The 27,678-nt window shown below is 47.7% G+C and overlaps 1 protein-coding gene across 16 annotated transcripts in view; it reads left to right on the top strand.

Annotated features, from left to right (window-relative positions):
• Positions 1-27,678, top strand: part of ERI3 (ERI1 exoribonuclease family member 3) — a 134,469-nt gene that overhangs the window by 50,258 nt on the left and 56,533 nt on the right. For 15 of the 16 annotated variants that reach the window (XM_065523518.2, XM_015436967.4, XM_065523544.2 and 12 more), the window contains one exon: positions 20,108-20,180. The exons of the other annotated variant lie outside the window; for it this stretch is intronic. In XM_065523518.2, coding sequence (XP_065379590.1) covers positions 20,108-20,180 — 73 coding nt within the window. The remainder of the gene's footprint in view (positions 1-20,107; positions 20,181-27,678) is intronic. 16 annotated transcript variants of the gene reach the window in all.

A 27,678-nucleotide genomic window follows, 5' to 3' on the forward strand; every position in this document is an offset into this window, starting at 1 on the left:
GCCCAGATTACACTGTCACTGTTGGAGATGGGGAGCATGCACTCAGCAGGGGCTACTGAGGTTTCCTCGAGGCTGCTGTCAAGCGGTCAAGACCACTGAAGAGACTGCTGTTACCTGGAGTGAAAGGTGCCATGATGGAACCACACACCTGGGTGAGCACTGTGGGGTCGTGACTGTCCTGTGGGGATGTAGAAGATGGCTAGAAGGGGGCCTAGTGACATGCTTGCTGCGGGTTGGGCTGGGTCCTCTTGGCATTGCTCAACAGCTGACTACTGCAATCTTCTTGAAATCATCTTTATCTGTACTTTTGTTATGTTTTCTGTTTCTCTGGCTTCTCCTCCTCAGTCACTTGGGTAGATATTAATACTTCTTTTCTTCCTTTTTTTCATGTTGGTGTTTCTTAAATAGTGGTGTTCCTTTGATTTCTATCCTGGTTGTCTTTTCTGTTTATTCTACACATTCACACTTATCAGTGATCTCATCTTTTGCCATAGCTTCAACTATCCTCTGTATGCTGATGTCTTCTAATCTTTTTCTCCAACTGGAGAAAAGAAATCGGCTTAATCTGCCACCTAAACGCCACACCTGCATATCCAGCTACCTACTCTACATGTCCACCTAGTTGTCCACAGGCCCCTTCAAGCTCAGATGTTTATCTTTCTCCTCACACCCTTTCCTCCATCATTCCCTCAAATAATGACTGGCACCATCTACTGAGTTGTTCTGTTGGAAATCTGAAAATTATCCCTTCTCTATCCACACCAGTTAATTGCCAAATCCTGTTGATTCTGCCTCCCAGAGGTTCTCAGATTTATTCCTTTCTTCCCATCCCTACTGCCCTGCCCAGTCAAGATGATCATATTCTTCTTGGATTGCTACAAAAGTCTTCTAACTAGTCCCTTTTGACTCCAGTTTTGCTGCTTCTATTCCATTCTCCTAATTGCAGCAGATTATGTCACCCCTTGGCTTAATACCCTTCAAGGTTTGCCCTTGCCCTCAAGGGTAAAGTCCACACCATTTATTGGGACTTTCAAGGTTCTTGCTTACATCTTTAGCCTCACTTCTCAATATTCTGTGTGCCACCCCTGCACCCCTCCCCACCAGCCACATGCACAAGCTGGCCGGTTCCTGGTGATCCCTCTTCTTTCTCTAGGTGCCTTCCTTTGTTTTCCTGGAGCACATGTACACATTAATACATAAAATGGTGCTGTGGCTGCCTCTACTTGTCTGTCTCTTGCACTACATTGTGAGCACTGTTGTAACCCTAGGACAAGGACAAGGCTTGACATGTAGTAGTTGTTCAATAAATAATTGTTGAATAAGTGACAACTAAGTAATGGAATGTTCCTGTGGAATCTCTGCTCAGGAAGAACGACAGAGGACTGTTAGTAGGTAGATTCAGGAAGCATTCATTGCCAGTGTACAGGACAAATGGACTAGAGGAGCAATTCTTAGGCCTTGCTACACCAGCCTGAATGTTAAGGGTTAGAGAATTATGCTGCTAATGTCAGGAAGCCCTGGATTTCCTCACTGCCACTGTGTGTTGGGCCCTCCATGGTGGGTACTGGGTGAGATAGCCCACAGGCTTAGGCCAGGGAGGAGGAACTTGGTCCCAGGAGCAGTGCAAAATGCTTTCTCTGAGAGATTTGTGCCTCCGAAACAGAGGGTTGGGACTCCTGGAAAAGTGAACATCAGAGAATAAAGAGAGACACTGTTTATTGAGCACTTATTATTTACCAGGAGCCCTGTTGTGCTGTTTACTCATATGATGTCATTTAGTCCTTACCACAGTTCTGTGGAATAAGTTCATTTTATAACCCTTTTTTAACAGATGAGGAAACTGACACCTAGAGAGGTAAGTAATTTGTCAAGGACACATAACCTGTTTGTGGCAGGGCAGGGCTTTGAACCTGGGCATTCTGACTCTAGAACCATGTGTTTAATGAACGTCCTGTCTGTCCATCCTCCTCCATGGCTGTGGTTTGGTGATACACGGTGGGAATACCCTCCTCCTCTCCTTTGTTCGCACCGAGTGGCAGAGCCTCGGGATGTTTTCTGACACCCTAGGCTGTTGGTTCCTCATTTGGTATTGGTAGGGGTTGGACTGTTAAGTTCATTTGATATGGGAGCCTAGTTGGCCAGGAGATGTGGTGGGTATGATTTGGGGCTGCCTGAGAGTCTCCTCGAAGGGTTACAAGTTAATGAATCTTCAAATCTGTTTTAAGGAAACCTCAGCCAGCATCACTTTGGACACCTCTATTCTGTATTTATGTTTGGAAGCACATGGGGCATCGCACCGTGTCACCAGGCTCCCAAGAGCCTTGCCCCTTGCCCACAGGTGTGCCAGTTGGTATCAGCACTGAACTGCATCACCTTTGATTAGCAGCCTGCTGGGGGAAGGGGCTTGAGTAAGAACTCCCTGCCAGCCTTGACTTGTCTCATTTCCCATTACTTTTATCTGTCCTTGCAAGCTCTTGGGCTCCCCTCCTGAGTTAATTAAGTTTGCATGTGTTTAGACATATTGCCAAATAGGGCTTAGCAAAGCGGAACTGAGCTACATCTCTTTCTGAGTAGGGAAGGAAAGAGATATAAATGCTCCTCCACAAGGGCCAGGAAGAAGCATGGATTACATGAAGTGAATGCGTGCAGATGATAGGCATTGCCTGGCCTTCCTAGGGACACAGCAGGCCTGCCAGGCAGCCTTCTGATTGGCTGACAGGGACAGGTGAAAGCCCACCCTCCAGCTCTCTTAGTGAATTGGACATTCTAAGGGGGCCGAGAATGGAAAGAGGGCAGGTTCTGAAGTATTTTTCTTCCAAGCACAAGCAAAGTTGAAAGTCAAGTTTAGTGATATTTGCATGAGGAATTTGTAGGACTGTGTGCTGTTTGCTACCAGTCTGAATCAACCTAGCTCCTAGGCCTACAACCACCTATGTGGCTAGCACAGTGCAGGGTGACTTTCTTTCCAAGTCTGTGAGAAGTGCATTTGAAACTTGGATAGCCAAAGGCCCCAGTTTTTTTTTTTTTTTTTGCCTAGAAGGGCACCAATTCCCCTGCTCAGCCATTGGAGTGGGTGGGTCAGGGCAGTGGAGGGAAGGAGACTAGTGTGCCCAGAGCCTCCCCACCCTGGAGGTTGGGTTCATCGTGATGGATCATCATAGTGAGGTAATGACTGATGGCATGTTTTTGTGTCAGACTGGAGCCTTTTCCCTAGTGCAGGGTGGCCTGAGGTCTGAGATGCCCTGTGGCGGAACATATTTGGGTCCTATCCAGGTGGCAGTTATGGGGGCAAACTATGTCATGGCCTCCTTCTGTGAGGTAAGGAATGAGGGTATTGCCTTCTGCCAAAGCAGAAGAGTCAACTGAGGCCGTAGTCAGGGTCTCAGTCCTGTGGGCATGAGGGCAGTGGGTCAGCTTCCTGGCCATAAAAAGTCTCTTGATGGGTAAGGTCGGCTCAGAATCAGCCCAGGCTCCCAGTGCACAGTGGGGGCACGGGTGGAGGTTCTGAAGATTGTATAGGAATTCTGGGACTTAGAGTTATAGTCTGAGCTCAGAGAGAATGGGAACCAGACCTTCTGCCCTCCCTTCAGTTTCCCTGGAGCCCTCTCGTCAGCAGAGGTGCACCGGGTTAGCCCCAAGAAGGCAGCGTGAGTTGATGGGGTCATGTTTCAGCTGCAGCTAATCCAAGTCACTCGATATAAATCTCTCCCTGCTGCCTCTCCCCTCCCTCACATCCCCAACCCACAGACAGGGAAATGAATCCTGGCCCTCACCCTGAATACATCATGGCAGGCTTGCCTCTAATGAGAGAGGGCCATTCATTGTGGGGTGAAGCTCCCTGCAGAGCCCGGGATGCCATTAATTAAAGAAGAGCCACCTGAAGCCAGTCGTGCGGTGCAGCCTGCCACGCTCAGATGGAGTGGTGGTGGGGTAGCCTCGTTAGCCTGACAGCTCCTTGGGCTGAGAGTTCTTGGGCTTGGAGGAACGAGAGGTGCTCCGCCTCTGCCTGATGCCCCTGGGGCTAGCCTACTCACAAACGTGAAAGCCCCCTCCTGCGCATGTCCCCGGGCCCAGAACTGGCACTAAAGGGGCTCCTGATGGTGGGCTTGGCTGGGGATTAACCATTTCCTAGATGCAGGCCTGAGGGTAGGAGCAGGTTTCTTTGGAGCCAAAGCATCTCTTCTGGTTCCCAACCTTAGCTCCCTTCACACTTATCCATGTGATCCTGGAGCTGCAAGTCAACAGGCATCTCACCCTGTGTCCTTCCTTCGGAGCCTGAGTTTGGGATAGTTGCTCTGCTCTGGAAGGACTTTGTGCCTCAGTGGGGGCTGGAAGAGAAGCTCTGCTGTCTGGTCAACAAGCACAGCCCCTATGTGGCAGACAGGGCCTCTGGCGTTTTACTTTCTGGGTACTTCTAGGCTGTAGGGTGGAACCCCAGTGGCAGCCTCATTTCCTCACCCCCTAGGAAGGTGTCAGAGGATCTAAATCATTGTAGTGATTATAGGAACCCCTGGAATGGAAATTCTGCTCAGTGAAAACGCTGATAAAAGATAAAGATACTTGCTTAATGACTGATCAGGCTTCAAGATGTTCAAGGCAGTAGGAGCCTCATGCTTTGGCCTGAGTTGATAACTGAGTGGTTCTTTACTGCTTAACTGGTCCAGAAGTGAGTGTTGCTGCCTTGGTTCTGGCCCTGGATTTGATATGAGGCTCTCCCCTTGACCATAGATGAGAGTCTTGTCACCTCCTCCTTGCTGGCTGGAGGGGCTATATGTTCTGAGACTTTCACCTTAGCCCAGAGTTGGGCTAACTCAGCCAGTCTCTGCCTGGTTTGTCAGGAAGACAAATTGGATCCTATGTTGGTGGCTCTTCAGGGCAGTCTTTGGAATTCTGGTTCTGTGCTCTGTGGCAGAATCCAGGCTGCTTCAGAGGGCCTCAGAACCAGCTGGACACCTGGCTGCACTGTATGACCTCTCTCTGCTTTCCTATAGCTTACCTGGCATGGAATAGAGGTTCCATGCAGCCTCCCACCAGGTCACAACCTCCTAGGTGGGGGACCTGGGCTCTACTCTTTTGTATTTTGAACGTTTTTCAGCTTCCTAGGCCTTGGCCATTTGCTTGGGCCTTTCTGACCTCTGTCAGATAGAGAATGAAGGCTGGAGGACTTTTTTTCCCAAGCTCCAAGAAGGAACCACTGGTGCTCCTGGAAAATATTTTCCTTTGTATGAGATATTGTTTAGATCTATGTTTTTTTAAAAGCACTTTTTGAGCATCAGCTTGTTTTGGGGTCTTTAAAGAAAATTAAGGCCTGGCACAGTGGCCTACACCTGGAATCCCAGTGCTTTGGGAGGCTGAAGCGGGATTGTTGAGGCCAGGAGTTTGAGGCCAGCCTGGGGTAGCATGGCCCCGTCTCTATTAGAATATATATATATATATATATATATATATATACACACACACATATATATATGTATATGTATAACCTGGTGTGGTGGCACATGCCTATAATCCTAGCTACTCAGGAGGCTGAGGCTGGAGGATTGCTTGATCCCAGGAGTTTGAGGCTGCATTGAGCTATGATTGTGCCACTGTACTCCAGCCTGGACAGCAGAGTAAGCCCCTGTCTCTTAAAAAAAAAATTGAGGTATAAAATAGGTGCAGATGCATAAATATACAAATGTGAAGTGTATAGCTCAATATATTTTTATACAAGTATACACCTGGGTAACAACCACCTAGCTCAAGATCAAGAACCTTTTTCATCATCCCAGAAAGTTCCCTTGTGGCTCTTCCCAGTCAGTGATGCCTTCCCCTTGCCAACTAACCACCGTTTTGACTTCTTTTAGTTTTGGTTAGTTTTTACCTAATCTTGGCTTTCGTATAAACGGAGTCACGCAAGGCATCCTCTTTTGTGTCTGACTTCTTTCACCCAGGCTAGAGTTCAGTGGTGTGATTTTGGCTCACTGCAACCTCTACCTCCTGGGCTCAAGTCATGCTCTCACCTCAACCTTCCGAGTAGCTGGGACTATAGGCACGTGCACTGCACCCAGCTAGGTTTTGTATTTTTTTTGTGGAGACAGGGTTTTGCCACATTGCCCAGGCTGGTCTCGAACTCCTGAGCTCAAGCAATCTGCCTGCTTTGGCCTCCCAAAGTGCTGAGATTACAGGCATGAGACACACCGCACCCGACCTGTGTCTGACTTCTTTTGCATAACATAATGTATAGGAGATTCATGTGCATTGTATGTAAAAAGAATTTAGGCTTTTTATTATATTTCTGTGTAGTATTCCTTCGTATTATACTACATTTTATTTTTTTGTTGGAACATCTCTTATACTTTATTGAGTTATTTAGTGTGTGTTTGCTGAATGAATATGTGAATCTTCAATTTAATATGAGAATCTCCCTATGTCCATCAGCTTGTCCCAATCCCCCTCACCCTTTCAAACCTAATTCCAGTCCTTTGGCCATGTGGTCTTCCCTGTCTATTCTGGAACCCACACTGGCCTCCCTCTTCTCGAGGCCTTGTGATAGGGAGAGACGGGCCCCTGTGGAAGTGGCCTTTGAGCTGTATTGACTCATTTATTTATTCTTTCAGCAGATGTGTTGACTACCTGCTATGTGCCCTGCACTGCTCTAGGTATTAAGGATACAGCAGTGAATATAGAAAGAAAACTTCCCAAACATCCTGCCTTCATGGAGTTTGCATTCCAGTGCTTGCAGCTGTCTGCCTTTTGGATCTAATGCTTGAAGAATCTTAGTCTTGTCCAGGCTCTTCTGTCCTTTGGGATTCTGCAGGAGCTAGATGGCGAGGGCCTTGCCACCTTGGCAGGACTTCTCTAGGGCTTGTGGCCTTTTATCTGCCTTTTCTGCTGATATTGGTACAGGTGGCATTAGCTGCTGCTGCTTGGCAGTGAAAGGGTTTCTCAGTATTGGTGCTTCCCTTCCACTATCCTGGAGTCTGATTCCCTCTGTGAGAGGAGAGAATTAATCTCCAACTTTCCATGCCTGTAAGGTGAGTGACCTCTGTTTTGTCAGCACTTGCCAATCTGTTCTCTAATTCCCAGCCAGGGTAATGGAGACATTACTTTGTGCTAAAGCAAACCACCAGTTCTCCTAGTGCAGATGCTGTGCAGATCCAGGCACTGGGAAAGACAGGTCACATGCGGAGACAGCTCCGCAAGTGTCTCTTCACAGATGCAGAGGCACGTGAAGGCTACAGGGGTGTTGGCACCTGAGCCACTATGCTCCTGAACTGGGGCTGGCAGATGCAAGAGGCAAAGATACCCTGTCATCATATTCTTCTTATTCCCCAGCCATGCCATTAGGGTGTCTGCTTCTGTTTGGTCTGAATTAGGTTTCTTTGGTCAGGTTTCTAAGAGCACATGAGAGGCTGTGAACACCCCAGTGAAGAAGATGAGTCAGGGAGCAGAGGTCTTAGGATTTGAAGGCCAGGGAACTCAAGGCTTCAACTGGCATAGTGGCCCATGCCTGAATGATTTGTGGACTCTGGGGGCTTAGCTTTGTGGGGCTTTGGGAAGGGCAACTGTGAGTGGGTGGGATAAATTCTCAGTGTCCCTGGCTAAAGGGTGACACAACTCAGACTTGATAGTTCTGTAAAACTGTTTCTTCCAAAGCTTGCGAGGACGTTGGTTTGGGGAAGAAAGCCAGCCAGCCCAGAGAATCCCGGGAGCCTGACAGGCCTTTTTCTCTGCGATTCTTTCTCGCAGGCAGCCCGAGGCAGCCTGTCTCTTTGTTAACAGAGTGACAGCAATGTGACACCATGGAAATAATTACTAACAAATCACGGTGCTGACTGCAAACAGCTCTCTGTCTTCAGAGGCATGTCAGGGTGCATTAGAGCAGGACTGGAGGAGCGGTGCATGTGGGGGCTGAGGCACAGCCTGCTCTCAAACACTCTCTTCTTCCCCCACCCTGACCCCTTCCTGCGATATCTGACTTTCTTGCTCTTGGCCTTACCCGACTAGGTCAGCTAAGGGGCAAGCTGGACAAGTGGCATGTAGCTGGTTTGGCTTCCTCTGGGCAGGTAGCTAGGACTCCCATTTTTTCCAAGGAGCACCTAGGTAATGATGAGAGCCAGGAATTTTTCACTGTGGGGCCCCCGAAAGGTGGAAGGATGCTCTATTTTTCTGATTTACTCTCTGCCATTGAGACCAGCCTCACCTGCCAGTAGTTTGGGGTTTTGGGGTGACAGAATATTTGCTTCGGCTGGACCCAGATTGTGGAGGGAGCCTTGCATCTGTGTTGGCTCAGCTCTGGTTTCTTCTTCAATTGCCATAGTCAATTTTTGGTAAGTCGACTTTGTCCATTCCCTCTTGGTTAGCAGAGTGATTGTTCTGACTGTCAGGACTGTAAATAATGTTCCTGGTGTATGTGGCTGGAGGCAGCGCATGGGGTGGGGAAAGGAGTGGAAGGAGGAGCAGCATTCCGGCTCCCTCGCTCACCCCCTCCCCTCTCATACAATATTTATCCAGGGATGGGAGTCAGATGCAGCGACCTCAGGGGTCACCCAGTTAAATAGCTTCTGAACCTCCCTGCATTCTAATTGCTGCAGTTGTCCTTTGCTCTGGAGACTTCTCCTCCCCATTGTCTGCTGAGGCACACACTAATGGCTGTCCTCCCTGGCCCTGCTGGGAGGCACGGTGGAGGGGGGTGGAGAAGAGAGCTCATTGCTACCTTCCTTTCCCCAGGGATAAAGGAATCTAAGGCCTATTAACAAGTGGCTTTAGCTAGGAGGAGCACAGTCCCCTGCTTTCCTGGCCCCCTCCCTAAACCTAGCTGGAGAAGGAGGCCCAGGCAGTAGGCTTGGTTGATGGGGCCAAGGGGCTTTGCCCATTCTCAGTCCTATAACCAGAAACACGGGACTAGTGACTCCTCTACAGGCTATAGGAAGCCAGGGGACACACCCGTGAATGCTCATCTGATGAACGTCATCCTGTGTTCCCATGGTCCCACACACAGGGTTTGGAAGCTTCCAGTGAGTGGTATTTCCTGTTGAAATTTGTTGCATTTTTCCCAAAGATTGGCCAAATGCAGAAGTCTGTTTGGTCCCCTGGAAGTTGATTTAGATGATTGCTCATGGTAGCAGATGTGTCCCATTCATTGATTTAAGAGTGGCATGTGCTATACATCTTCACAAGGACCTTTCAGTAAATACCAGTTACCCTCCACTGCAGCTCTTCCCTCCCAAGGAATCCCGTTGGAAATTGCCATTTAAGGTGCTGACCCCAGCATATCCCGGAAGTGCTGGCATTCCTGTAGTAGCCTAAAGTCAGCACCTGTTGAGAGCTGCTCTGGACCCTGTAAGTACTGTGCTGGGGACTATGGGGACTGCCAAGTGATCAGGACAGAAAGACCAGTACACATATACCTAATAATAGGGTAAGTAAGGTAGAGTATGAAGACACTACAATAAAGGCACAAAAGAAATGCTGTGAGAACCCAGAGGAGCACTGTAGAGAGATGGAATGGTAGTATTTTTTTTAGCACTAAACTTTGTTTTCTTTTGAACAGAATTTTAAAGCCCAGCGTGATCTGGTTGAAGATGGGGAAAAGCCCAGCCCATTCTTCCTCTCCCATTCTTCCTCCTCTTCCCCAGGTCCGTGAATTAGCCTGATGTTCCTCCTTAGAACCCTAGGACTCCATGGAACACACTTTAAAAATCACTAGCTTATTCTAATGCCCATCTAGAAGTCTTACTCTGTATAGGACAAGTGCCTATACCTCTTGAAGGAGTCAGGGGAGCTGGAATCAGGGCAGAGGAGACCAGCTAGAGGGTTAAGGGCACAGCTGTGTCTTGAGTACCTATTTGAGAGTGGAGGTTAGACTGCATCCCAGATCCTGAACACTAGGAGGATGCCTCTCTGCGGAGCCTCCAGAGGGCATCGTAGGCCACACAATGGCAGCTCAGGCATAGGGTCAAGATGGCCACAGGCCAGGGGAAGACTGTAGTGGGATGAGCAAGGTGTCTTAGAGACAGCTCAATCTGCTAAGGAGCTCCTGGTTTCCCTGACCAAAAAGAGAATAGCTCATTAGCTGAGGCACTGACCAAAGTGTCCTGGAAACCTCCCACCACTTGCTCAGCCTCCTCTCCATACCCACTCCCTACTGGGGCTTCTGCCATTCCATCTGGGAAAGAGAGCTCAGGCCAGGCCCTGGTGGCAATTCCAGCACTTCTACAGTCACGACAGGTGGGGCACTGTGCCTTTCCCTGATGAGTTGCCGTGGAAAGGACACTGGAGAGGCACTTGTCTTATTGTTTCCCTAGAGAGGGGCTGGGGAAATACAAGTTATAGAATTTTAAGGACTATTTGTGGCACTGGGGAGGTGCTTGTCATATGGTTCCACAGGGTGTTTGTGGCACTTGTATGCTTCATGTGGTCTCCATAGGGAAGAAATGAGAGATAGTTGGCAGATAGGCTAAAGAGCCATGGAGCAGGGAGGCGCTATGTGCATATACAGTGCCTTCTTTGAGCAACTTTGGCACTAGGGATTTGAAGCTGGCTTTCCTTGGGAACACCAGCAACCTGGACCATGGGGCATCCCTCTGCACCGCCTGTGTTCTGGTTTCTGTTGGGAACTCTCCAGAGCAGCATGTCTGGGAACACTTCCAGCTGTGCCACCAGACCCAGACGCAGGTGACGGCCTTTCGTCTGTACTATAGGGAAACCAAGAGGAAATTAAATGTCATTTGCCCCCTGCACAGCAGGTCGCTGCCAGATCAGACACTCCTGCTCAGAGCTGTGCAGAGGGCACCCGAGGGAGGGCTTATGCCTGCAGCCATGTCCTGTGAGCTGTAGAGACTCCCAGGTGATGGCCTGGCTCATTCCCAGGGCTTTCTCTGCCCAGCTGGGTTCACCCTGGCCTGGAGCCCAGCCCAGTGCTACATGGCAGCTGTGGCCCATGCCAGGCCAGAGGTGAATGTGTACCAGTAGGGGGTAATGGAGGGGAAGGGCAGAGCCTGGGGGTAGAGGACACACAGGAGACAGTGAGGTGATCAGCCCTGCCTCAAAGAAGCTGTGTGGCATTGTGGAAAGAACAGGGCTTTTAGAATGACGAGACCTGGTTTCCATTCCTGGCTTTACTGCTTTCTAGTTGTAGGGTCTTGGGAAAGTCACATTCCCACTCTCACTCCATTTCTTTATCTGTAAAATAATAAGGAGCTCTGGCTCCTGACATCTGTGGGGGAAATGTAGCTTCCTGTTAGGACTGGTGCCAGAGTTTCTCACCCCACCTCACCTGAGTCTGGAAGCATGGCCTGTAACCCCTTGCTGTGGGGCCTCACTGTGAAGTGAGTGAGCTGAAGTTGGTTGAGGTGGGGTGGGTGGTAAGTCTGGCCAGGAAGGCACAGCTGGTCATCTCTCCCTGCCTCAGGCCTTTCCTTCTTATCCTAGTCCTCTCAACAAGGCATCCCAAGGCTTGATGAGATAAGTGAGGGTAACGGTGGCAAGACGAAGTGAGAGGCTTGCCAAGGTCACCCAGCCTCACTGTGGGGCTCAACCGGCTGCCTCCAGCCTCATACTTGCACTCTCGTCCGTGTTTGAGAGGACAGTGGGGCTTGCTCCATGCCTTTCTGCCCTTGAAGTCCTGGTGGTAGGCCGTAGTTCTCAGCTCCGCAGTGACATTTATTAACAGCGCTTTGGGAAAATATGTTTTAATATTGCCAGAGTTCTCCCTAGAAAACCCCCCAGCCCCTAGCTCACCCCCATCTGAAGCCTGGCTGCTGGTGGTGAAATTCATTAGTGTTCCCTGACAGGCAGTGGCGACAGAGGCGCTCGCTGTCGGCTTCCCGCTCCCTCGCTCTCGTGCTCCTGCTTCACGCACACTGATATTTAAAGCTGATGGGCTGCTTATAGACTTCTTGTACCATGACAAGTTTGGGGAGGGGGTTGGGGAGGAAGAGACAGACAAGGAGCCAGCTGTCATGCTGGTATTTCAAACAGTACTCTCTCCTGACCCTTCGCAGGCTCCAGCAAGTGTATCATCTTTCTGAAGCCTGTGGTTGGAATTGTAACCTGCAGCCGTCCCAGAGGATGGGGGCAAGTGTGGGGGCAAAGTGGGCTGATAAGTCAGCAGTGCATTCCCCCCAGGGCTGTGGGCCAGCAGCGGAGAATGGAGGGATCGCATGTGTGCACGCCTGCGCACTTGCTTGAGCCTGGGGAATTGCAGCTGAGTCTGTGAGTATCCTCGACATTCCCCTCCCACCAGCAGAAGTGAGATGGCCACTTCTCAGTAGTCACTCCTACAGTGACCGTTCTGTGTCTGCTATGGTTATCTTCTAGGTGGGCCTGGAAGCTCTCTCAAGAGCGAAATCAAGTTCCATTAGCCTCTGTCTGAGGGTCCTGGGTCTCAGTGATACTCCTGAATATGAAGTGATTGGTTGAGGTAGAAAGCTCTCTCATTTTGTGTCTGGCCTGGGGTCTTGGCTTTTGTTCCTTGGTATTTGTGTGCTGAATCTTTGGATTTGGAGAATGAGTCCCAAGGTGCTTCCTCTACTCATAACTCCTCCCCTCAGCCCAAGCTTCTTGGAATTCATTTTGCAGCTGTAGAGTGGTTCTGGAACTTTCCCTTTTCCTGTCACCCCCAGCAAGCCTTCTCCAGTATCCTTTTCCTGACCAAGGCACTGTCTTGTCAATGCAGGTGGCCTGGAAGCATCTCCAAAGGCCATTGCAGGTTTGATCTTTTTTTTTTTTTTTTTTTTTGTGAGACGGAGTCTCGCTCTGTCACCCAGGCTGGAGTGCAGTGGCGCGATCTCAGCTCACTGCAAGCTTCGCCTCCCGGGTTCCTGCCATTCTCCTGCTTCAGCCTCCTGAGTAGTTGGGACAACAGGCGCCCGCCAACACGCCCGGCTAATTTTTTGTATTTTTAGTAGAGACGGGGTTTCACCGTGTTAGCCAGGATGGTCTCGATCTCCTGACCTCGTGATCCGCCCGTCTCGGCCTCCCAAAGTGCTGGGATTACAGGCTTGAGCCACCGCGCCCGGCTGCAGGTTTGATCTTAATCGATCTCCTTATAGCTGGAATCCCTTCTATGAGGCTTTATTTGTAAAGCATGTTTCCCTTGGTTGGCTCCTTTAACCCTCACAGAGCAGGGCATGGAGGTGAAGTCACTTACCCCAGGACACGTGGTCATTTGACCAAGTTATCTTAGTGTAGTGGAGCCGTGGTACTGGGCAGGGGTTGAGCCGCATGCCGCACCGTCAGGGGACTTTGATGGGGAGAATGAATCCCAAGGTGCCTTCTCCATCTGTCACTCCAGGTCCTGCAGTAGGCGAGGTCACTGGGGAAAAGGCTAGGCTCCTCTCCTCCCTGTTCTTTTGCCTTGTCAGTGCCATCAGTGCTGCCATTGGCATCCTCAGTTTCAGGCGCAGCAGTGTGGGACTGTCTGTCTGAGGGGTTATTCACAGAACAACCTGGACCTCTTCTGTTGGAGGTGGAGCCAGGATGCCTTTTTTCTGTGTAGGCTGAAGTGTATTCTTGAACTGTCAAGGACCACCTTTGATGCGATCTGCTCCTATAGTATCCCCAGCCCTCCCCAGCACTTTGTCCTGTAGGCTTCTAGCAGGGGTTTATGTCTTGGGGCTGATGTCCTTGGGCAGTGCTTTTCTCTTCCTGTTCTTGCTGATTCCTATCCTGGCTAAAGGCACTGAGTGCTAGGCCTGCCTGGGGCGGGCCCATGCTGTGTCTTCTGACATGGTGCATCTCGCAGGTGAGATAGATACTAACCAGCTTTGATAAGTAGGAGGCTCATGCATTAATTTTTTATACATCAGCAGTGGCCAAGTGAGTGAATTCAATTATGAGTCTGCCTTCTCTCTACCCTCCTTCGCTCAATGTGGTAGTTCAGAGCTGAGACTAAGGAACCTGTTGAAATGAGAAACCCCTATTTCCTAGCTTGACCCCCTCACTAATTCGGGTTAAATTGCTATGCTGTTGCAGTGGTGACACATCGTGTCTGCCTCTGTTTGTATAAGAGGATGCGGTGGGGGAGGAAGGACCAATTTGTGCAGAGATAAAAGGTGTCACGGGCAGATAACTAACGTCCCAGCCTCGTGCCTGCTCTCATTGTTGCTCAATTTGCTCCGTGTGTAAGCTCAGCCTTCCCCTCTTTCTTCCTTCCCTCCCCTTGGTCATATTTTACCTCGATGCCACAGTGTAATGATGCCCTGCGTAGTGGGGGAGGAGATAGGCACCTCTGGCTGACAGCCCTTCCTGATAACCAAATTCCAGCCCATCCATCACTAGCTACTCTCCTCAACTTGAGGAAAAGTGATCGTGAAAGGCGGGCCGTTTATCACCCAGGGTCTGTTTATCTCCTCTGGGTGGGGGAACGGAAACAGGAGAGACAAAGAGCTGTGTCCCCAGCTAAGTGCTGCCTCGGCTGGAGTAGCCTGAACGTGCTGGACACAGACTCACATCGTGCTGCCTGTGGAGGCTCTGACTAGATAGGACTCCCTGACTGGGATCCAGTGGGAATGGGCCCTTTCCTAAGGCTCAAGACTTGGAGAGAAGCATAGGAAATCGTGGCAGTTATGAGCTGCAGGGTTGCTCGCGACAGCATTCTTTGAGAGTGTATTGGAATGAGCAAGTGTGGCAACTCTGCATAGAAGCAAGCCCACCCACCCCTCACAGGTATCCCTGTGGTAGGATCTTCCAGCTGGCTGGTTGGTGGGCTTCTACTGGCCCACTGCTCCCCAAACCTGGGCCTTCTGTGCCTCCATGGTCCAATGATGACTTTGAAGAAGACAGAGCCTCTCCACACTCCGTCATTTCTGCATATCACATGGAATACAGTAGTTTGCTCCTGCAGGCAAATAGTATGTGCCTGTCCTGGAGCTGGCGGGCACCAGGACTGCCAGCCCACATCACTCCAAGATCCAGGTACCACAGCCTTTCTTGAGAGGGAGAAAGGAGCCAAGGAGGCCTCCAGAGTCTGCTGGTCCCCTTCCTCTTCAAATTTTTGCTAAAAGTGAGAATGACATGCATCTCCCTGAGTTGGGTTTGCCCCTAAGTCTTGAAGAGATGAAAGCATGGAAGGCAGAGTGTCCATCACCTTTTCCAGCATGGTGCCTGCTCTTTTGCTGGTCCTAGCTGTTGGCCTGTCTGCCAGTCTGTCTGGCAGACCTCCATGGATGTGCAGCTTTCCTTGCCTCAGCCTAGCAGCTCTCCCCCCACGTCTGCCTCACCTAATCTTCAAAGCTGAGCTCCTGCTCACAATAGCTTCACCGTGGCCATACCCATTAGCGATGGGGGTGTTCCCCTAATGAGCTACTCCCCTGCCTTGGCTGGCGCCGGGCTAGCCACACCTGTTTGCCATCAGGGCTGTCTCGGGCCGAGCCAGTGTGGCTCAGTTGCAGGTGGTAGAGCTGAATGAGGGGTGGGGTGGGGAAGGCTGGCTCCTTTTGCTTTGTGCTGTGTGCTTATGGGGGTGAGGGGCAGTTTCTTACACCCCCGTTTCCTCTATATTGTTCTCTTCTTTCTAAGCGGGGAGAATGCTCTTTGCTTTCTTTTCTGTTATTCAAAAGGAGTAATAAAGGAACTTGAGTATCTTGTCTCTTCTAATTTTCCCCTGGATGGAGTAGAGAGGATCTGGCTAGGGTCTGAGGGTAGGGTTTGTTCATCTGTTCTGGTGACCCTGAGGGGCTAATGTGGTGATAGCAGGTCACATGATAAATGCCAAGGGTGGACCACCTTTCTGGCCTTAGACCCGTAGTCTTTGGAAAGCAATCATGTCCCTTGAGCCCACAGGCAGGATTGGGGGACCCTTCCTTAAAGAGGCCTCTTGCATTCATGAAACTGAAGGAACTTTTGATTTGGTTGAAAAAAATCTCATTCCTTTTTATGGCCTGGACATAATTGGCTCTTTTCTATTGGCCATCAGTGATGTCATTCCGGCCTCATAAAGAAGGGGAAATCACACCTGTGGACTCGGTGCATAAAATTTCATTGGGCAGCAGTAATAAGCATGACCAGATGATGTTTGGGCAGTTGGGTTGCTTTGTGCCCAGTGAATCCAGCTGCATGGAGACCTGGGCACCATAAACTTGCCTGCACATTCATGCCCGCAGGCTAGTCCAGGGCCCACTGCCAGTGGCTGTTTTCTTGGAATCAAGATCTGGTAGGAATGTACAGCATTCAGACCCTTTGTCCCCGGGGCACTTTTTTTTTTTTTGACAGTTTGGTGGAACCATGTACCCACTGATACCCACTGACCTTAGGCGCTTAAGAACCTTGAACCCAGGCGTGGCCTTGAGCAGTGACCACTATGCTACATGCTTCTCTAAGGCCCCAGGCTTTGCCTTCCCAGGGACTGTAGAGAACCCTGAGTGTATCTATACAGCTTATGCCTGTGCAGTCAGCAGCTTTGGGTTCCATTTCTAGTACGACCCTTGGCTTGTTGTTTGAGCAAATCCTTTTCTTCTCTGAGCCTCAGTTTCCTCTTTTGTGTAAGGGATGATGACCACTGTAACCCACCTTCCTCACAGATTTTCTGTCTTGATCCTCTCTAAGCTGGGGTAGGGTGTGTGATAGAGATATGTAGCTGTCTTCCCATGAAGCACCTGCGAGCTCAAATTCTGGCATTTGGTCCTATGTCTCTCATGAAGATGGGGCTGGGCCCTGCCACATTTGTATGGCTTGTGTCTTGGAGTCATAGGGCTAGGACCACCCAGAGGACTACTCAGCAACCTGAATCCCTGTGAGTGAATCTGCAAACTGCGTGTGTACCTGCAAGTCGCTAGAGCCCCTGAGAGTTATAGTGCCTAACCCCCATGTGCATCAGTCAGACATGGAATTCAGAATGACACTCAGGACTGCTGCTGAGCCATATCTCAGGCTGAGTATCCAACCTGACAGTCTGGTCTGTCCTCAGAGTGGCCCCTCTGGGATAGGTCTTCCTCTGAGAAGGATAGGTATGATCCCACTGACCTAGACCCTTCCTAGACAGTGGAAATGTCTACAGCTGTGTCTTCCCTTAAAATTCTGCTAAAGAGAGAGCCCCTTCTTCTCCCAGGGCTAGCCAGAGCCAAAAGGACTGCTGGCCTGTGTCAACTAAAAGAGAGTGCTGCAGCTGGCTAGGGGAGAATAAGATTGAGGCTCCCTGCCTTTTGCTGGCCAGTCCCCCTGACTTATTCCCTTTGTAGATTCTGCTGCTTCTGGTGGCCCCCTTCACTCATAGACCTTAATGTGATTTTTCTAAAATAGCTGAGTTCAGCAAGGATTTTCACAAATACCAAGGATAAAGAACATGAAAGAAAGATTGAAGGAAATAGAATTATTGTCAGATTACAGTTCTGCTTTTTAGGCAACCACATTCTAGCTCCTAAGGCTACCTTTCATCCTTAAAAACCTTGCCTTATTTCCTCATGTTCTGGGTCCTTCATCCCACATGGGCACATCTGTCTGGATACCCCTTCATCATCTTGGCCTCAGCCAGAATTTCCCTTCCGGGAAACTGACCAGTTGTAGTTAATGTCACTGTGCCACTTGGATGTTTGAGAGTAACCTGTTCTTCAGGTGAGATATCTTGGGTCTTATAAAAGTAAATCCTTACTATACACTGCCTGAAACAAGGGGATCAATTTTCTATTAGTATCTGTCAAATATTTGAAGGGTAATGGAGGGAAGGCTGGACGGCCTTGAACTTTCTGGAGTGGAATCAGTCATCTTAACTGGATTCTTGTAGCCAAACTTTCTAGAAAAGGATTTTGCACTTGTAATCTCCACTGTCTTATCTCTCACTCTTTCCACACTTTGCAGGTGCCTTCCGCCTCCCACACTCAGCCCACTGATCCCCCTTTCACGAAGATTATTTGTGACCTTCTCGTTACTAAATCCATTGGGTTTTTCCCAACTGTCATCTTGCTTGACCACTCTATGGCAGTTGACACTAATGACTTACATTTCAAACTCAAAAATCAGTTCTATATATTCCAGAAAGGGGAAGCACGCTTTTATCACAGTTTAGATTGACCACAGGTAATGTGAAGTGAGGTCAAAAGAGCATGTCTGACTTTAGGTGTCTAATACTCTGAGAAAGGTCTGGGGCCTTGCCCTTTGGGAATGGGGATAGGTTGGGTAAGTCCTGACTCATGGCATATTGTCTCCTGAGGAACTCTTAAAGTTGATAAGGGTATGTGGGTTGGAGAAGGGGACTCTCATGGAAGCTTTCTAGACTCTCAGATCTTGGAAGGGTTCTGTGAGGAAAAGATGGAAGTCTTTTTCTCTGTATTTTCTAAAGACATACTTTGGACCCATGGGTAGATGTTACAGGGAGACAGACTTTAGTATTTAAGGAAGGATGTTCTAAGAATCGAGTCCAAAATTAGATCTGGCCGCTTCATGAAGTGAGGTCCTTGTGTGTGATGATGGTCTGATGGAGGTAACCTGGTTTCATTTTAGCTTAATAAAACTTGCAAGGCATTAGCCTGGGCCCTCTGCTCACCTCACTCTATACTGTTCCCAGGTGATCTGATTTACTCTCCTGGCTTTAATTTTACTTAGGTTATGTGAATGATTATATTAATAATGATATTAATGATTTGGCAATCTGTATTTTTATTCCAGACCTCTCTTCAAAACTGGATATCCAGTTGCCTCTGAGACACCATTTCACTGCCAAGTATCTCCTAGGCACCTCAAACTCAGCAGGCATCGAGTGCTTATTGTGTGTCAGGCATATATCTACAACTGCATTCCCAACCTCATGCTTCCTTCTAGTGGCATACTAAAGATGGGGCAGGGGAGCAGTTCCCCCCGAGTTTGGGCAGAAAGTGGGTATGCTACAGGTAGAGCATTTAAAAACCGTAATAAAATTGATCAAATACTGGCTTGCTCCAGATGTCACATAGGCTCTCCATGCCACTGCTTCCTTCTTTGGATCCATCTTAGTGAGCAGCATGAAGCTAGCAAGCAGAGCTCTACTGTTTTCTCACTGGGTCCCACATTTTATTTAGTCACCGGGGCCTCCTTTACATCTTAATGTCTGTTCCTTGATCACCACCTTTACCACTACTGTTTCTCTCTCCTGGCTCCTACTCTGCTCTTTTAGTCTATTATTTTTGCTGCCTCTAGAACAGTCTTGGTAAATCACAACTCATCAGAGGCTCTCCATTGCCTGTGACAAAGCTCTTCTCTTAGGAATAAGACTATGATCTTTCCTGGCTGCTATTTCCAGTATTGTCTTCCTCCATCCTTGCATATGCCCCCACGCTCCAACTTAAGGCTGTTTTTGTCTTTCTTTCATTGCCTGTACCTCTGAACAAACTGAGCCCTTTATGGGCAAGAGTTACATCTTACTTTTTGACTCGTAAGTTCCTGACCCTCGTTAAGCATCAATGCATGTTTGATTGAGTGGATTTGTCTGAGTAAAACAGCATCACCAACTAGAGGGGGAGATAGTTGATAAATTCTAATTTAAAGAAAAAAAACAAGAACAGACCCTTGATTTAAATTCTGACCTCTTCTTATCCTTCTGCCTGGCCTCTTCTCTATCTGAAACAAACCTCTAGCCAGAGGCTTAAATGTGAGCTGAAACCCCTGCTCATCTATCTCTAAATCATATGCTCTGCCTTTCTCTCCTCCTGTCTTGTCTGTCTGCCTCTCTGCTGTAGCAAAACAACAAACCAGTGCATAGAAAGAACATAGGCTTTGGAGTCAGACAGAACTGGGTTCAGTTCTTGGCACTATCATGTTTTAGCTGTGGGACCTTGGGTAACCTCTCTAAATCTCATTTTCTAGTCTGTAAAATGTAGACAACAATACCTATGTCTCAGCATTGCATTGAAGATGAAATGTGAAAATATAAGGTGCTTGGCATACTGTAAGCCATTAGGAAATAGTGGCCTGCTGCTGTTATTTTGAAAAGAGTTTTTGGGCTCTCACACTTGGATCTGAGGGCTAGAGCTGGAGTCCGGTGTCCATGGTGCTGGAGGTGGGGTCCCTTTCTTTGGTGGGGTGGGACTCATGGCTAATGGATTGATCTTTTGAGGTCTGTTTGTCTCATAGGCTCTGTTGGACTTCCTATCTTAAGACTTCATACCTGGGACATGGATGCGCCCAACTTGTTCTCTCTTCCCTTTTTTTGTAGGCTCCCAGGCCAGTGCCAGTACTTGGGCTTGCCAGTGGCGGATTACTTCAAGCAGTGGATTAATCTGAAAAAGGTACTGTGTCTGAGCCCCAATTGGGTGCTTCCCCTGGTGCTCTTGTGCCTCAGAGCTCCTGTCCTTTGCTTTCTTTTATCTGTTCTCCTTCCTTTTCTTTTTGTTCTTCTCTTTTCTTAACCTCTTCCTTTTCCTTAGCTAATATGCACTGAAATGTGGTTATTTCTGACAGTGGAGAGCTGCTTGGGGACCAGGCAGCTGGGCAGATTATGACACTGCCCTAGTTGGTGTCCCCCAGACATGCAGAGAAGTCCCAATTGAGGAGATTTTTGGGGGCTCTTGCTCAGAGCTGAGTCTGTGGGCAGAGCTGCCTTGTCTATAGGAGAGACGTGGCACTAGCTGAGCCTCTGGGAAAGTATTCTCCTTTGTTGTTATCATGAATGTGGCCTCTGACCCTCCTGACTGTTCCTGATATATCACTCTGGTTGGGAGGCAGAGTTCATTTAAGTTGGCTTTGTTCCTGCCTTGCTCCAGGAGAGCCTGGTTCATGTGAGGAAGAGCCATGGAATCTAGAGTCCAGTTCCCTTTGGACATGAGGGCAGAGACTGGAACTCATGTAGCATCAAACATCTGGGGAGCTGATGCTGAGGCTATGGACCAACAAGGACCCTGTGTGGCTAGGATAGTGAGCCCTGGAAGAGAACGAATCACTTAGAAAACTGTACTTTCCTAGCAGAGTATCCCTGCTCTAGAGGGATCCTTGCTCTGGGAGGCCCAGTGCACTAGGGAGACTCACCTCCATAAATCATTCTGATCTAAGGGCAGCAGTCCTGGAGCAGCCTCAGGAGCTTCATGCTACCAGTCAAAGGAAGCTCAGAGAAAAGAGAACACACCAGGGGTCAAGGTAGTGGCTCCCAGGGCGCTTAGAGAAGAGAGAGGTCAAGGAGGGTGAGGCTAGGTATGGCGAGGATTTGAGTCTTGACCTGGGCATTCAAGGAAGGTAGGATATGGATAGGAGGAGAAGAGAATGCTTTCTCGGCAGGGAGGGCAGCATGCTTTTGGTGTGTGTGGGGGCTGGAGCTAAGCAAACATGTGGAGTAGCAGTGGAAGAGAAAGCTTTATAAGTATTTGTCCGACACTGACAATGACCTTGGACTTAGTTCCATACTTTGTGGCATCATTTGTGAAGTCCTTTGCTTTCCACTGGTGGACAGGTGCTTTGCACTTGGCTTGTTTGCAGTTTGACTCCTACCTCCCTTTCCTGGTGATCTCCCACGAAACTGGGCAACTGCTGCTTACTACTCCTCTTATGCTGAAGAAGCTAGGCACTGCCCTAGCTTTGGGCCTTGCCCTATGGCCTGCCTTCTGTCTGAAATGTCCCTCAGTCATCTTCATCGACATATTCCCTGCCCTGGAAGATTCAACTCAGTTATCACTTCTGAGAAGCCCAGCAGTCAGTCTCTTGCCTTGAGGTTCCTTGGCACTTGGGAAATTACTTATCTCAGTTGAAATTGAATCCATGTGTATTTCCTTCCACACATGGCCATCTGGATCACAGAGATGAAGTCTGGTTCCTCTCTGTGTCTCCGGTGACTAGGCCAGGGCTGGGTATAGAGTATGTGCTCAGTGAGTAATTGCTGGCTGACGGATTCATCTTTGAGGACTAGTTCCATAGAGGTCCCCCAAGGCAGAGCTAGGCATGTGGATGGGGCTAGGCGTGTGGGTGTGGCGAGGCATGGACCCTGGAATATAGCATACCGGCTGTCAGAGCACATCTGAGCTGCTTGCTGGCCTCAGCAAATGCAATGTGAAGGCCCTGCCAGGCGAGGCAGGCGCTGACCATGAACAATTACCCTGTGAAGTTCACTAGACTTTTTGGTGTATGGATAGCTCCCTGCCTCCAGGTTCCTTGGCAGAAAGGCAGGAAAGCAGCCAACCCATGTTGTAACGTTGCCACGCAGGGTCACCTTGGTGCTGCTGGCCCAAAGGGTGGGGGTAGAGGCAGGCTGCCCAGAGTCTGTTCAGCTTGGTTTCCCTGCAGACTGTGCTGACCTGAAGAGGAAGGGAATAGATACAAGGGGAAACTGAGGACTCTGTTCCTAGTTAGCCTCGTGATTTCCTTGTGTGAGGTAAGCTGAGCAAGTCTGGGAGAACAAGGGGTCTAACCCCTTCCTCTCTGTACTCTAGCCACTTTGTATTGCAAGGGTGCTTAAAGGCTCGACAGGAGAGATGGCTTAACTCTGGACTTTAGCTCAGTCCTTACCAACAGCCATTCAGGACATAGAGGCTGCTGAGTCCTGGAGGCCCAGGGGCATGGTACTCTTTCTGACCTTTATGCTGTGTGACTTGGTGCAGGCTGCTCTAAGATTCCTGCTTAAAAAGAGTAATGATAAAAGCAAAGCCAGAGAGGTCATTGTCAAGGTTGTAGGAATATTATGTAAAAGCCTTACTCCATGCCTTGTGTCCCCTGTGTGACCCAGGCTCTGGTTCTCTATAGGGTCCTCTCCTGTCCTTGATCTTACTTTGTGTTTCTCCCTTCCCTTTCTTCTCTCCTCGTCCTCCACTCCCCCAGCAGAGCATTACTCCTTGAGAAAGGTGGGGAAGGTCCTGGTCTGCTTGGTCACCTGAGACTTGCCTAGTGAGTGAGCAACTGGGGATGAATTCACCATGCCTATTTCCTAAGACCTCTAATCTGAGAAGAGGCAAAATGTCTTTCAGCTGCCCTTACTTCTCCAGAAATGGTGTGGGTTGCATCAGGAAATAGGCACTTTTCAATGGCCAAGTTTCCACATCTCCCGCTGCCACCTACTTCCCCTGTAGCAGAGTGGAGCAGGCCTGTGTTTGCTGACATTTGGAATGTCACTGAATGATCTTATATTCTTATTGAGCTGTCAGCATAGAGAGGACTTGGGGCCCTGCTCCCAGCTCCCTCCAGGAGATCAGAGCTGTCACTGAGGGGCCAGAAGAATAAACACACACACACACACACACACACACACACACACGCACATGCATAAATATACACATGTATATGCATGTGAATGCATACACCCCAAGTGAGTATACTCCAGATTGCATGTCTGTATCCATACATGCGTTCATGTATATGCACATATTCATATAAGCAGTCACCTGCAGAAGTATTTGGAGACATACCCAGACATGAAGGTTTTTATACATATGTATTCATAAGGTATAAAGATATGTGCACACAGGTAAACAGACATATGTATAAAATATATATATCTTCATCAGTAAATGAATATTCTTTTATTTTTTTTGTGAGACGGGGGATGGGTCTCACTCTGTCACGCAGGCTAGAGTGCAGTAGTACAAACACGGCTCACTGCAGCCTTGACCTCCTGGGCTCAGATGATCCTCTCACTTCAGCCTTCCAAGTAGCTGGGACTACAGGTGCCCATCACTATGCCCAGCTAGTTTTTGTATTTTTTGTAGACATGGGGTTTTGCCATGTTGCCCAGGCTGGTCTCAAACTCCTGGGCTCAAACAGTCCGCCCTCTTCAGCCTCCCCAAGTGTTAGGATTGCAGGCATTAGTCACTGTGCCTGGCCAATAAATATTTTGAATGCCTTCTGTGTGCCAGGTACTGTGTGAGGGCCTGGGGATATAAGAAGGTAGATGTTGAATAAATAATTTTAGTTGCATTGAGTAACACTAAACAGTTCAGAGTCATGGATCATATAAGAAGGAACTAACTTAGTAGGGTGGGGTCAGAGAATTGTTCCCTGAGGAAGGATGTCTAAGCTGAGACCTGAAGAGTGAGTTGGAATTGACTAAGCACAAAGTAGCGTGTGACGAGAGACTGAGGTGAGGAGAAGCCTGGCAACTTTATGAAACTAGAATGTAAGTTCTAGGAGGAGAAAGAATTTGTGTCTCTTGTTCACTGCTCTACCGCCATCACTCTGAATAGTTCCTGGCACACAGATGTTTAATCCTTATTTGTTGAGTGAATGAATGCCTAAAACGTAGTGAAGGTGGCAAAAGGAGAGTGGCATGAGATGAGGCTAGAAGGAAGTCAGGAGCCTATAGACCACACTTTGATTTTGACCTTGATGTTTAGGGTAAGAGGAAGCTATTAAAGGGTGTTAAATATAAGAGGGGTATCATCTGATTTGCATTCTAAGAAAGTTCTCTCTGGCCGTAGTGTAGAAGGAGTTAAGAGCAGATACAGGAGACCAGTTGCTGGTTTTTCTTTATAGGGCTATGGCATTTTTGGGTGGGACAAATCATTGTGTGGGTGACATTGCTGAACTTGTAGCATCCCCAGCCCCTGTTGATTGAATACCAATAGTGCCCCTCTCTGAGTCATTGTGATAATAAAAAATATCACCCCGTATACATTTCTAGTGGCCTGGCCAGGGTGGGAGTGGAGGAATACTGTCCTTGGTTGAGAACCACAGAATTAGGCTGTTTCTGTGGTCCAGGTGAAAGATGGTAATTACTTGGATTGAACTGATAGCAGTGGAAATGTAGAGAAATGGGCCAATTCTTGAGTATTAAATGGTATAGTCGGTTCTGCTATAATGCAACATATATAGATTTCTGAAAATCACTGTGCTAGAGAAAGTCATGCAATAAAAATTCAGTTAGTGACACATAAAAGAAAAGATAGGAATCTAATAAAAATGGTAGCATAGTTTTATACATTAATGCTTAAGAAATACATAAATACCACAATAAATACGGTACTTTACTCTGTAAAACCCCAAAGTTTGCTTATAGAAATGGGCATGAGAAGGGTTGCAGCTTGTGAGTTATTGTGAAGTAGTGGAAGAAGATCATCTGAAATCAGATGGAAAATTGTAACCAGATGAATGTGGTCCATAACATGCAGTGATCTAGGTGACTGGTAGATGTTTAAGATGTGTGCATGTATGTGTTTTATATATTCCTACCCAGCCCTGTTCAGTGAGGTATAGTTTCCTGTGTTTATCTAGTGTTTCTTGTGAACAAAATTGCACATAAGCAAATGTAAAATTTGTGTTACTATAAATTGTTCCCAATACATCAGTTGCATTGGACAACTTTGCTCTTTCAACGAGTATTATAGTAGCACTGATTGTATAATAAACAGGAAATGGTGATTGGTTGTGAGGGTTGAGGATGAAGGAGGAGACCATGATGACTCCGGGATTTATGATTTGAGCAACTGAACTGGAATGAGTTGACTGAGATAATGGGAGAAGGAGAAGTTTCAGGATTGGAAAAGAAGGTGAAGTCAATGTGGGGCATATGAGTTAAGATGATTTTGAGACATTGAGGAGGCAGTTAAGTACATAGGTCTGGGACTTAGGGGTGAAGCCTAGATAAGAGATGCAGATTTGAAGACCAGGCATGGTGGCTTATACCTATAATCCCAGTGCTTGGGGAGGCTGAGGTGGGAGGATAACTTGAGGCCAGGAGCTCAAGACCAGCCTGAGCAACATAGTGAGACCTCATCTCAACAAAAAAGTTAAAAAATTAGCCAGACTTGGTGATGCGTGCTCGCAGTCCTAGCTACTTGGGAGGCTGAGGCAGAAGGATCCCTTGAGCCCAGGAGGTTGAGGCTGCAGTGAGCTATGATTGTGCCACTGCACTCTAGCCTGGAGTGCAAGACCTTGTCTCAAAGAAATAAAAAACATTGGCAGTGTTATTGGTCTGTGATTGATAATTAAAGCATGAAAGTGGATGAGATTGCCAAAGAAGAGGGCATAGGGTGAGAAGAAAGCCTAGGACTGAGAAATATCAACATTTGCGAGATAGAGAAGGAATAGTCAAAAATAGAAAGAAAATATAATAAATAGTCCTGAATTACAGATTGCATTTTGTGTGCTAGACCTGTGTTTTCCAACATAGTTTCCACTAGCCACATGTGGCAGTATATCACTTGAAACATAGCTAGTATGACTGAAGAACACATTTTAAATTTTATTTAATTTTAATCAATTTAAATGAAAAACTTTCTTGGCCAGGTGCAGTGGCTCATGCCTGTAATCTCAGCACTTTGGGAGGCTGAGGTGGGCAGATCATCTGAGGTCAGGAGTTTGAGACCAGCCTGGCCAACATGGCAAAACTTCCTCTCTATTAAAAAAAATACAAAAAAATTAGCCGGATGTGGTGGCAGGCACCTGTAATCCCAGCTACTCGGGAAGCTGAAGCATGAGAATCATTTGAACCCAGGAGGCAGTGTAGGTTGCAGTGAGCCAAGATCGTGCTACAGCACTCCAGGCTGGGCAACAGAGTGAGACTCCATCTCAAAAAAATTAATTAATTAAAAACTTTCTTGAAAAATTTTATGTTTAGTACAACGTGAGTTGGTGAATCTACATTTTAAACTGTTAATTGTATAAAATCTAAATACAGATTAAGTATTTCCTTTTTTTTTTTTTCCCCCTGAGACAGAGTCTTGCTCTGTTGCCCAGGCAAAAGTGCAGTGGCATGATCTTGGCTCACTGCAGCCTCTGCCTCCTGGGTTTAAGTAATTCTTGTGCCTCAGCCTACCAAATAGCTGGGACTACAGGTGTGTGCTACCATGCCAAGCTAATTTTTGTATTTTTAGTAGAAACAGAGTTTTGCCATGTTGGCCAGGCTGGTTTCCAACTCCTTGCCTTAGCAATCAACCTGCCTTGGTCTCCCAAAGTGCTGGGATTACAGGCATGAGCCACTGCGCTTGGCAGATTAAGTGTTTCTGGTGAAGTTTTAGCATCCCAATTGAGATGTACAGTAAGTGTAAGTTATACATCAGATTTCGAAGACTTGGTATGAAAAAATGAAAAATGTCTCATAATTTTTTGTATTGATTACATGTGAAATAATATTTGGCTATACTAAAATAAAATAAATTATTAAAATAATTTTATCTGTTTCATTTTACTTTTTAGTGTGGCTACTAGAAAATTCTAAGTTTCATATGTGGCTCACATTATATTTCTATTGGACAGTGCTGTGCTAGACACTATGGTTATGTACCTACATTGTCTAGTCCTCACAGGACCCAGTTCAGTGGTTGCTATTATTTTTCACATTTTAAGGTTGAGAAAACCAGGGTGTGGAGCAATAATGAAACTTGCTGAATGGTTTCATATTAGTACATGACAGAGCTTGAACTTAAATTTAATTTTGCTAAATGCTGAAGAGACAGAGAGAGTAAAAAAGTGATAGAAGAAGAAAGGTCATAAGAGTGTGGTACTGCAGAAACCAAGAAAAAGTGTTTCAGAAGAGGAGTGGTCAGTTCAGAGAGGGCTGCACAAGGGGAAGACTAAAATATGAGCCCTGAACTTAATAACAAGGGCCTCAGTGATCTTGGTCCTGAGTGGCATGATAGGGACAGGAGCCAGATTGGAGTGAACTAAAGAGTAAATGAGAAATGAGGAGTTAGAGAAATTTCAGCCTTTTCAGAAATGTTGCTTTGAAGAGAGAGAAAGGACAAGAGCTGTGGCAGGGCAAGTGGGGGTTAAAGCGGGTTTTGTTTTTAAGGTAGAAGATGCATTTTTCTGTAGGATCTATTAGAAAAGGAAATCCTGTTGAAGGTGCAGGAGGGAGAAGCAGCCAGTAAGGGA

The sequence above is a fragment of the Macaca fascicularis genome, chromosome 1, assembly GCF_037993035.2.
Source record: "Macaca fascicularis isolate 582-1 chromosome 1, T2T-MFA8v1.1".
Taxonomy (NCBI): domain Eukaryota; kingdom Metazoa; phylum Chordata; class Mammalia; order Primates; family Cercopithecidae; genus Macaca; species Macaca fascicularis.